This window comes from Crocodylus siamensis, chromosome 3, assembly GCF_052110815.1.
Source record: "Crocodylus siamensis isolate JL-2025a chromosome 3, ASM5211081v1, whole genome shotgun sequence".
Lineage (NCBI taxonomy): Eukaryota > Metazoa > Chordata > Crocodylia > Crocodylidae > Crocodylus > Crocodylus siamensis.
Genome location: NC_143397.1, coordinates 13,517,383 through 13,528,072, shown reverse-complemented (window position 1 = coordinate 13,528,072; position 10,690 = coordinate 13,517,383). Strand labels below are relative to the sequence as shown.

The 10,690-nt window shown below is 47.8% G+C and overlaps 2 protein-coding genes across 3 annotated transcripts in view; one reads left to right on the top strand and one right to left on the bottom strand.

Annotated features, from left to right (window-relative positions):
* Window positions 1–3,345: 3,345 nt before the first annotated feature.
* LOC149867998 (uncharacterized) lies at window positions 3,346–6,698 on the bottom strand. Its single transcript, XM_090037770.1, has 2 exons — window positions 5,782–6,698; window positions 3,346–3,693 (listed from the first exon to the last, which is right to left on the bottom strand). The coding sequence occupies exons 1-2, from the start codon at window positions 6,696–6,698 to the stop codon at window positions 3,642–3,644; spliced, it is 969 nt and encodes a 322-aa protein (XP_089893896.1). The 3' UTR covers window positions 3,346–3,641.
* The window catches only part of SMAD7 (SMAD family member 7), a 39,661-nt gene continuing 35,118 nt past the window's right edge, over window positions 6,148–10,690 (top strand). The window contains exons 1-2 of one of the 2 annotated variants that reach the window (XM_090037769.1): window positions 6,148–7,642; window positions 8,871–8,924. In XM_090037769.1, the coding sequence (XP_089893895.1) occupies window positions 7,156–7,642; window positions 8,871–8,924 (541 nt within the window). In that variant the 5' untranslated portion in view covers window positions 6,148–7,155. The remainder of the gene's footprint in view (window positions 7,643–8,870; window positions 8,925–10,690) is intronic. The other variant, XM_090037768.1, reaches the window with a different exon arrangement.

The following is a 10,690-nucleotide window of genomic DNA, read 5'->3' as shown; positions in this document are numbered from 1 at the left end:
ATGTTTAAACAGAAAGGGGTTCCTAATGTCATTATTCTAAAATAATTTGTGTGTCAGTAACAGGGGTGTAGATTGTTTTGAATCAGACTTCCCATTTGCCTCCAACTTCTGCCCCCCTCCTGGTCCATTACCTTGAATACTCCTTCTTCCTTATCTCCTGCATTGCTTGATCTGCCTAACTCTACCTCCTGTGACACTGTTTGAACCACTCTTTAATTCCACTTCTGCTGAAGCCCTTATCTACCCTGTGTCACCTCTTCTCATCCTACCTTAAATCCCTTTTCTCTGAGCACTCCAAACAAACTCTGTAGACCAAATTCAATGGAAGATGAGTTAGCTCTTCCGAAGCAAAATATGGCTTCATATGCTGCACAACCCACCCATGGTACTGCAGGCAGCTAAGTGACACAAGTGAGAGGAAGGCTTTCTGGGGCCACAGATGCAGAGGTTCCTGTGATAACAGAAACAGCACGCCCTCTCTGTGTTCATTCTTGCCACTCAAGATGCAAAAGGCTTCAGTTTTGTCACCTAAAACCATTCCTCCGTGTATCTCTGCATCACTGACTACCTGTCTGGAAGCAAATTTTCCTCTAAAGCTTCATTCCAGCCAACCTCAAGGAAGGGAGAGCTTCCACGACTGATCTCTGTCCATCCATTTATCTGTCCTTACTGCGATATCACCACACCTGCTCCCCCGTTCCTTACAAGTGGTGAGATCTGTCTCCCCCATTGTTTCCGCTTTAATGTTACAGCACACTTTGGAATACCCTTGTCTTCATGAAAGGCTCTACAGCAAAGTTGTACTGGACATGGTAAGCAGGGATACAGTCAGGAATAAAAGAGTGTGGTGGAAATCGATCCAGCCACATTCACCAGGCTCTCCTGTTCCACCATCACGGCTGCAGCCCCACCTTGGCCTCCTCTTCCTCCCCCTTGGAGCAGTGTCTCCCTGGTGACTCACTAAGGGCTGGTCTAGGCATAGTTTTCACGTCATAGCCTATTAATACCTGGTTATACCACTACAAAGGTATAAGATGAGACAGCCAGTCCCTATAAGTTTAAGACAGAAATTAATGGAAATAAACTATACTGGTATAAAGCCTTTCTAGTCGTATGACTTGGTTCACAGCAGGAGACTGCAATGCTTTAAATCTGTATCTAAACCAATAGAGTTAAGGAAGTGCAAGACTGTGCACAGAGAACCTCTGAGGTCCCTGTACAGCAAAGGACATGCTTAAAATATTTGCTTAAGTGCTTTGTTGGTTCAGGGCAGGAGAGCCCTAGGGTAGAATGACAAGCAGTAATGTGAAATTAAGGAAAGGAAAATTTAGCCTGGAAACATATCAGGAAACACTTTTCCAGTGGTGTATTAGGCTGTGGAAAAGTCTCAGAAGAGAAGTGCTGTCAGCTAGGGTAATAGTAACTAGGCCAGATAAAATACTAGTGTGCGCTGCATGATCTTGTGTGAAGCTATAGCTACTCTAGGCCTGGACAACTTCCTGGGTGGTTATCCCCATCCTGCACTCTTCCACTGTTTTGTTCTCTGCAGAATGATTTTTTACTCCATCCATTCTGGGCTGTGTTCATCGATTCCAAGGACCTCTATAGACCTGGCTTCACAGATAAAGTGACCTAATAAGCCATCCTTTTTGTGATGCTCCATGACCCTGGGCAAGTATATTCCCTGGGTCTGTGTGCTCAGATGATGAAGTCTTGCATCAACATCCAAGTTGTCATATTTAGCCTCCGTATTTAATGTACATGGAGGATGAATGAGGGCAGAATCACATTCCTCTCTTACCTATTGTTTGCCTGTCTCTTGAAGACTCAGCCAGACCTCTTGGTCACATCCTGTCACAGTCAGCAGGTTTTCTTTGCAGCCATACGGGCTTAAAAGGGGAGCTGCAGAAACTGGGGGGGTAAGCAGAGATGTGCCAAGATGGCCATCTAGCCCATCCGTGCTCACTCTGAACCCTGCTTGCAAGCTCTGAAAATCAAAAGCAAGGACACAGGCCGGAGGGGGATTAATCCAGGAGTTTGGACTGCATGATTCTTGACATCTCTTCCAACCCTGTGGTTTTAACCTTAATTGTTACTAATCTGCAGGAGTGGTAGTAAATGAGATTTCCATCATTTTTCCTTCCTTCCTTCCACTAATGATTTTTAACTGTTATCATAAAAATATTCCAGAAAAAACAGTTCCCCAATCAGAATGTATGTTTTCGACCCTAGCACAGAAGTGAAAGGGCTCATTTTTCTTGGTAATAATGCCAGGAAAAAGGTTTTTTTCCAAGCTTCATTTTATCTTTTGTGTATGTGCCTTTACTGTGTCTCACACCCTGGTGCTGTTAGTAAAACAATTAAGTTAACAGTGTCCTGGCTCCAACTGTCTGTCAAATGCTGAATTGCAATGCAAATTAACTTCACTTTATTGCTCACCTTTAACTCTTCAAAGACAACTAGGTTACAGAAGGGCCTCCAGAACTCCCCCATATGAATGGCGTCTGAAAAAGATGGCATACCATTTAGATTGGATTGATATTACTTACATATGATAATGTATATATGTACATATTTGTGTTAATACATTTAGTACATGTGCACATACAGGGTTTTTTCCCTTTCTAAAAAATAGAGGTGGGGAAGCAGACAAAAAGTCACCTCCAATTTACACTGTTGAGGAAGGTCTTTTTCAAAGGCCAAACCCTTCAGCCGCACAAAAAAGACCCATTTAAAGTCCACAGGACACATTTCCTGGAGTTCCACCACAAACTAACAGCACCTGATAGAACCACCCCCATCCTGAGCAGGATCTAATTTCTGTCTTTAAAAATAAAATACTATGCTCCCATGATTTGAATGTTAATCTCCCCAGATTTCGGTATCAGTGTTCCTGTTTCTAGACTGACCCCAGCAGCTGTAAGAACGTCTGGCTTGCACCTACCTACACCCCTGACAGGGACACTGTCAACATTAACATCTACCTTGGCTTTCATTAGCTTTTTTTTAGTAAATGTTCCAGAAAAAGATAACATAGATTTTTGCCCCTTTCATTTCTTACGAGTACCTATTGCTATAGGCACATACCTAGGTTTCAAAATCAGTAGAGTGCAATTCGTCAGGAAGGGCCCAACTTTTGAGAAAAGCCTGGTTTTCAGATAGTAAATACAAATGCAGTATGTATGTTTCCAACGTTTAACATTGCTCATCGAATTAAATTTCTTCCCTAGACATTTAATTAAACTTCACAGGGTGAATCAGATGTTTTCCCTGGGACTACATACCTGGAGAGTATCACATTTGCGTCTGCAGAACTCAAAGTACTTTATAGAGGACAAAGTATTACATATTATCCCCATTTTACAGATGGGAGGGGAGGAATTTAAGTGCAAAAGAGCTGAAGCCACTGACAAAGTGATTTGCCATAACAGATAGTGTTAACTGCAAAGATTTTTTTTAATTTCATGTCCACAACAAACAGCACAACTCACAATATTTAAATGAATCTCATGTATAACAATATAGAAACCTGTTTGGGTTTTTTTATTTAAATAATATGCTGCACGTGGTAATAGGTGTGTCCTGGTCTAATCTGTTTCTTTGTGCCAGATGAAGCAAGGGAAAGGAGCTCTTTCATGATCTTAGTTATCGTGTGCATCAGAATGAAAAAAGTCTTGGAGATTCTGTACATTCCTAAGAAAAAATGAGGAAACAGATGGAAAAAATAAGGACCCATCCAAGGTTTGTGAAATCAATGTTGAGAAGAAGAAATATAAATAGTTGTCCATTTTATAAGCCTCCAAAGCATTTAAACAGAAACACAAACCTAATTGTGGCGACACCCTGCTTGTTCTGTATAGACACCTAAACCTTTGTTACGTCAAGGGTAGATTGCTACGATGCATTCTACTCAGGGCTGCAGCTTTTCAGGAAGTGAAAATTATGATGGACTAAATATAATACAGTTTACCTTTATACCTGCATTTTGATTTACCACCTAATTTGGGGAGTCAGATTTCAGATGTGTGCTCCTTTATTCAGACCTGCCCCCCCCCCCCCCCCCCATAATTTGCCTGGCAAAATTCTTCACGCACATCCCCTGAGAAAATAGATTTTTTTTAAAAATGAGCAAGTAAAATATATGGCTTTTCATTGTTGGTGATCATGAAGGCAAAGATTTTGTGCCTTGGCTGGCATATTTTAATGGTAATTGAACTGGGCTGCCCAGAAGGCCAGGCTTATCAAGTTTAGGCCTTGATCTTGCATTAATACAGGGCACGCCTACACATGGATTGATGCGCCTTTTCTAATGCGCAGCAAATTTAATACCTCCAGTGTGAGGTACTAAATTAATGAGCATTAGGCTGTGCTAGTGCACAGTAGCGCATTTGCATTTTTAAAATTTTAAATGATTATTAAAAAAGACTTTTACTACTAGTAGACTTTTACTGCGCATTAGTGTAATGTCATTTTTTTCATGTGATGCTTTAATACACAGTAAAATAGTCTACTGCGCATTAAAGTGCACGTGTAGCTGCGCCAACAGAGGACTAGATGCTTGTGAGTAGTCTCTTTGCACCTGTGTGTCTTTACAGGATTGGGGGTCCACATTTGAACCTATAGTCCTTTCTGCATGCAAAGCATCTGGGGAAGTCAATCCCAGAAGCATAAAGCATTTCCAGTATACACGGTCTGGAACTTTATAGAAAAATAACTTTTGTGCTGTCTGTGTTTGCTGGGTGTTGTCCTGTTTATTTCATAGCAATTATTTTGGAATTAGATTTGTTTATTGCAGCCAGATTTTAGAACGTATGATTTAGGAGTCTCGGGTTCTATTTCCAACTCTGCCGCTGACCTACTGTGTGACCTTAGGCAATTTAATAGTTGCTCTTGGCTCTGACCCTCACAATACTTATTTATAGGACTAGCCCATTCATTCTAGGAGACTAGTCACCTGTGTTAATGTCAGCAAGACGGGGACCCTTGGGCTTAAAACACAGCGCTAGGAGCTCAGCACTGGCTTCCCAGCTCTTTTACACATCGAGACACCACTATATACAATTTCCCTGACCTGACTTGATTTACCTTTCTTCAAAATGGGCACAAGAGGACCTGACAGGAGTGGTGACAGGCTTAAATAATTAACACCCGAGACGCTTTGACGCTGAGTGCTACAGAGTGCCAATAAAAGGATTACAGTGCTCTATTAATATCGGTGCATCACCTTCCTTATCTGTTAAAAAAAAAGGGGGGGGATAATATCCATGATTGCAAAATACTTTACAATGCAGGATGAGCGTAAGGTATGATTATTATTTCTTGCATTCCATAATCTCTTTGAATGCACAAAACAGCCTGTCCTGAGAGAAATGCGTACATCATACATGCATATGTAGACACACACACATATACATATATGCACACACATATGTATATATACACGCATACATGCACGTCTATAGCTAGACATGTATATACATATATACACACATCCATGCATATTTTTTTGTATATGCATATATACACACAGATATACATGCACATGCCTATATATCCCCACACATGTACATACATATATACACACATACACATGTATGCATATTTTGTATATGTATGTGCATGTGCGTGTGCATGCACATGTCTATATTTGCAATCCACTATGGCAAATCGTATTTCTTAACACTCCCAGGCCTGGCTGCTCCTCCAGGCACGGAGGACCCAGGCGAGCCACGAGCCTGCAAGCTCTGGGGCTCCCACGTCAGGGCGTTTCCTGGCCCCCACCTGCCCTGGCTCCGGCACCCGCCTGCAGCCGAGCTCGCCCTTGGGCTCCGCCAAGCCCGGCTGCGGAGCTCTCGTGCCGCCCCCCGGGGCTCAGCCTTGCCTCGGGGCGCCCCGGCTGCACCATGTCGCCTCCCTTTCTTCTGCGGGGCTGGGGGAAGAGCCTGCGGGCTCGGATCCCTGCCCTGCTCCGCTCTCTGTCTCGACTTCAGGAATAAAAAAAAATAGATTTTAGCAACCCGATCTCTTGTTTGCGCAACACAATCACTTTTTTTTTTTTTTTTTTTTAAAGCGACAGGGTGTCTAGACGCCCACGTGATTGGGGCCGGGGCTGGGCAGCGCCACTGCGCACTGCGAGCGCCGAGGCGAAGCCGGGGGAGGCGGCGGCGGCGGCGGCGGCACGGAGGAGCGGCGGGGCGGCCGCCGGGCACCGGGGCATGGGCACGGGGAGCTGAGCCGAGCCGAGCCGTTGCTGGCGGGGGACAGGCTCTGCTCCCCGGGAAGGAAGGAGGCAGCGGCGGGGAGAGAGGGAGAAGCCAGGAAGAAGAGCCGAGCCGAGCCGAGCCGGAGGAGCTGCTTCTTCCCCCCGCCTCTTCGCTGCGTGTCGGGAGCCGATGCGGGGAGGAGGCAGCCGCAGGCAGCGCGCAGGGCTGAGCCGGAGCCGAGCCCTCGGGGCTGGGGACCGTCGGTAGCGAGAGGATCCTCCGGGCACCTCGCACCGGCCGCCGCCTGCTCCGCGCCCCCTTCCCGTCTCCGCCCGGGCGCGGTGGGAGGAGAGTTTGGGGACAAATCCGCCCGCCCGGACCCCGCACGGCTCCGGCGAGGGGAGCGGACACGAGACGGGGGGCGCTCCCACCCTCGGATGTGATTTGTTGCTTCTGGAGGCGAGGGGGTGATTCTTTTGTACCTTTTTGACACATTTCAGTTTTTTTACGATGACTTGAACTGAGCTTGAAACCGCCAACCCCCTCCCCCCTCCCCACGTCGTGCAGATTTAATTTCTCCTTCCCCCCCAAACTTCCCCTGGGCTGGAATCGGTGGATGTTTTAATCCGGAGGATACCGCGACTTTTCTGTTTTTTTGGTCCTCTTCTTTTTCCCGCGAGGAAGGTCTGTGCGGGGGGCGGGGGGCCCTTGTTTGGGGGTCGGTGCTGATCTGATCCGGGCGCGGCTCGATGCCGGGCGCGGAGCCCCGCGGGAGCCCCGCGCCGCGTCCCGCCGGCTAGCGGGGGCCCCGCGGAGCGAGCCTGGCGCATGTGGCACCGCGCTGGGGCTCGCGGGCTGCCGGCGCTCGCTGCCTGGACGCGGAGCCCGGATCCTTCATGACTTGCGGACGACATGCTCGTTTTGTAGCCGGGCACCCCGCTCCTCGTCCCGCATGTTCAGGACCAAACGCTCGGTGCTCGTCCGGCGACTCTGGAGGAGCCGCGCTCCCGGCGGGGAGGACGAGGCGGGCGACGCCGCCGCGGACAGCCGGGCGCATGGGGCCGGCGGCGGCCGGGGCTGCTGCATGGCCAAGGCGGGCAAGCTCGGCAAGGCGGCGCTGGGCTCCGAGGCGGAGCTGAAGGCGCTGACCCACGCCGTGCTCAAGAGGCTGAAGGAGAAACAGCTGGAGGGGCTTTTGCAAGCCGTGGAGTCCCGAGGGGGCACCCGGACCTCCTGCCTCCTGCTGCCCGGCAAGGTGGACTCCAGACTGGGTCAGCATTGGTACTCCCTCCCTTTGCTGCTATGTAAAATATTCAGGTGGCCCGATCTCAGGCATTGCTCGGAAGTCAAGAGGTTATGTTGCTGTGAATCTTATGGAAAAACTCATCCAGAGCTGGTCTGCTGCAATCCCCATCACCTTAGCAGGCTCTGCGAACTAGGTACGGAAAACGGGGGTGGGGGGGGAGGGGGGCACACGCGTGTGCGCGCACGCGAGACGCGTGTGTGGTCTATGGGCTGCACACACCGCTGTGTATATGGACTACACGTGTGGGCTGTATGGACTGCACACATGTCTGTCCGGACTGCACACACACAGGCTGCACACGCATGGGGTCTGTATGGACTGCACAAAGGCATATCTAGTCCATGGACTACACACAGACATATGGTCCGTATGGACTGAGCGCGCGTGCACACACACACACACACACACGTGTCCATATGGACTGGCTGGACACTTGTGAGTGTGCATGGGGGTGGGTGCATGGCTGCACGAGCAGAACATTTCGGGAAGGAAAGAGGAGCTGAGCCGCGGGGGGGGGGGGGCGGCTGGGAGAAGTATTCAGGGGACTTGAACTTGGGGGCTTGGCGGAAGGACCCGGGACAGGCCCCCCTGCTCCTCCGTCCATACAGGAGTGCCCGGCCGGGGATGTGCAGGCGCCGGGGGCCCGTGGGTCCCCGCCCCCCAACAAGAAAACATTTGAGAGCCGCAGCCATGCTGCCGCCTCCTCCAGGCTCAGCTTTGTCTCTCCAATAAGCCCCAGCAAGCAAAGTTGCGGTGCCTTTGCCCGGCCAGTGGCATAAGAGCGAGGCCCCCCCGGCAGTAGTTTTGGTGCCGCTGTTCAGGGCAGCGTGGAGCCCCCGGCCCGGCCCGGCTCCCTCCTCCTTCGGAAAACATGGCAATTACTTGCAAACTTTGCTTAGCTGCTGTAGCAGAAATCGGCCCCTTCTGACTAGTGGGGAATTGCTGAAGGGCAGCCCTTGATTATTATTTTCCTCCTTCCACTTCCCCCCCCCTTCCCCCCAGCCTTTCCTTTTTTTTTTTTTTTCCCTTTTCTGTGAAATGTTAAATGTGTATGCAGCTAGGAAGGATTATCTGGCAGTCGGGATCAGTTGGTGATTTCCAGAGCTGGAGTGTTTTAGCTGAGCCAAGGAGGCCCTGATCAGACAGCCAGAGTAGCAGATAGCAGGGAGACTGGCGCCAGGCGGCCCCTTTTGTTTATCTGACAGCTAAATATCAAGGCAATCGCCGCTTAGCTGCCCTGCCTCCAACCCCCAGAGCTAAGACAAACAGTTTTGCTAAAAGAATGCCACTGTTATCATAAGTTCCTATCTTTTTTTTCTCATGGCTCTGCCTTTATTTTCTCTGTCCTTTTCTAATTCCAGAGTCTCCCCCTCCGCCCTACTCCAGATATCCAATGGATTTTCTCAAACCAACTGGTAAGTAGACCTTTAAACAGAGGCTACTGTCTTCAGATAAAAAGGGAAAACAACTCTTTCTCGGGGGAAATGTTTCTTGCCTTTGTTACACTGCTGATGCATTGTAGGGACGGTGATTGCAACTGCTGGCTTTTCCCAACACGGGACCTGAACATTTTGGGATGGATCTGAACAGAAAGTGATGTCAATGTGGAGGTCTTGCCCACTTTGCCTAGCGAACACCTCAGGCAGTCTTCCCAGTGTCGCTGGTAACGTTATGTGGCACAGGGAAAAAAGTGTTAGGCTCGTTCTCAACCCTATTCCGAGTGATGATGAATTTAAGATTAGCAGAGGAGCGTAGGAAATTTTAAATTTTTGATGAAAAAGGGCACAGAGCAGTTTTGACACGTGTGGTTTGTGCAGATCTTCTCGATGTTTGAAATCCTTCAGCATTCAGCATTATGAGATTTTTTTTTTTTTTTTTATAAATGGAAGGGAATATCAAAAGTTTTTTAACACAGCTCTGCATGCCTGTTGCTTGTAATTGAATGGCAGACTGCCAGGGCAGAAGCCCATTTGAGGCTGGCACCAAGCTCTGTTGCGGTTGTCTGCATAAACTTCTGGTTGGCAGGCAAGCTCACCCTGTGTTAGATAAATAGGACTGGCATTGTGGAAGGAGAGAGAGGTTTAGTGGAAATCGGAAATGTGGATGAAGTCAGGGAAGGGCAGGACTCCACCGAGACGCTTCATATCTCTCTGAAGATTAATGGACCTAAAGTATTGATTGCAGCACGATTGTCTTTGCGATTGAGTCTTAAAGTCACGCAAGGCAGCCTGCTATAAAGGAGAGTCAAAACCAGGTCTCTTTCTAAAGACCCAGTTCAGGCAGGTCTGTTTTTCTAAAATTGTTGCTGTTTGGTTTCTTGGGATTGGCTGCCTGCTGGAGTCCAAGCAGTTCTCAGCCCCCAGGGGATGAAGTTTGTCTTTTCACATCACCGTTTCCCTCGGTCAGTTCTTAAAAAACAAAAAAAGTTTGCTCTAGAAAACTAACTCCGATTAAATTAAGTTCGTAGGAACTTCCAGGCCTGGATCTTATAACAAGGTCCATTTCTTTCCCCATTGTAAGCTCTTCTCATAACACACAGGTTTCCCTGTGCCATGTGGAAACAGGCACAGCTGTTGAACTAATGAATGGGTTGCATGTAATATTTTGCCGTAGTATTTAAAAAAAAAACACTAGATAAACGTTCATTATTTAATGAGGAGATATCAGTGTTGTGCTTTACATCCCTAACAAGTGTTACTTGCATTCACTAGCTGTTCTGATTAAGGAACTGTTTCTTAATATAGTCAAAGGTCCATTGAGTAGGACAGGATTTTATTGTTAGAGGAAGAACATTATCACTGAGACAGAGCCTGTAACAATCAAGAGAGCGATGCTTCCTTAGGACGTTCAAACGCTTAGGGCTTTTTTTTAACCAAATGATGACCCTGGGGGAAGACACAAACTGATCCGTGGACAGTTGAGGAGGAGAGCTGCTAACATAAAGCTGTAGGAGAGAAGAGTTAATGATTGCCTTGAGCTTCCTGTAAAGATGTTAGGATAAATCTATTAGGGTTTAAACATCCAATCTGCCTTTGCCAGGACCTCATTTTCAGTTAGTGGAGTGATATATTTATTCATTAGCAAGTGTTGACATAAGGTAGCAAAATGTGTGTAAACAGAAAAGCCGCAGAAATGAATGTGCTGTTTCGAAAGGAAAAGTTCTTCATATCGGCCAATAGGA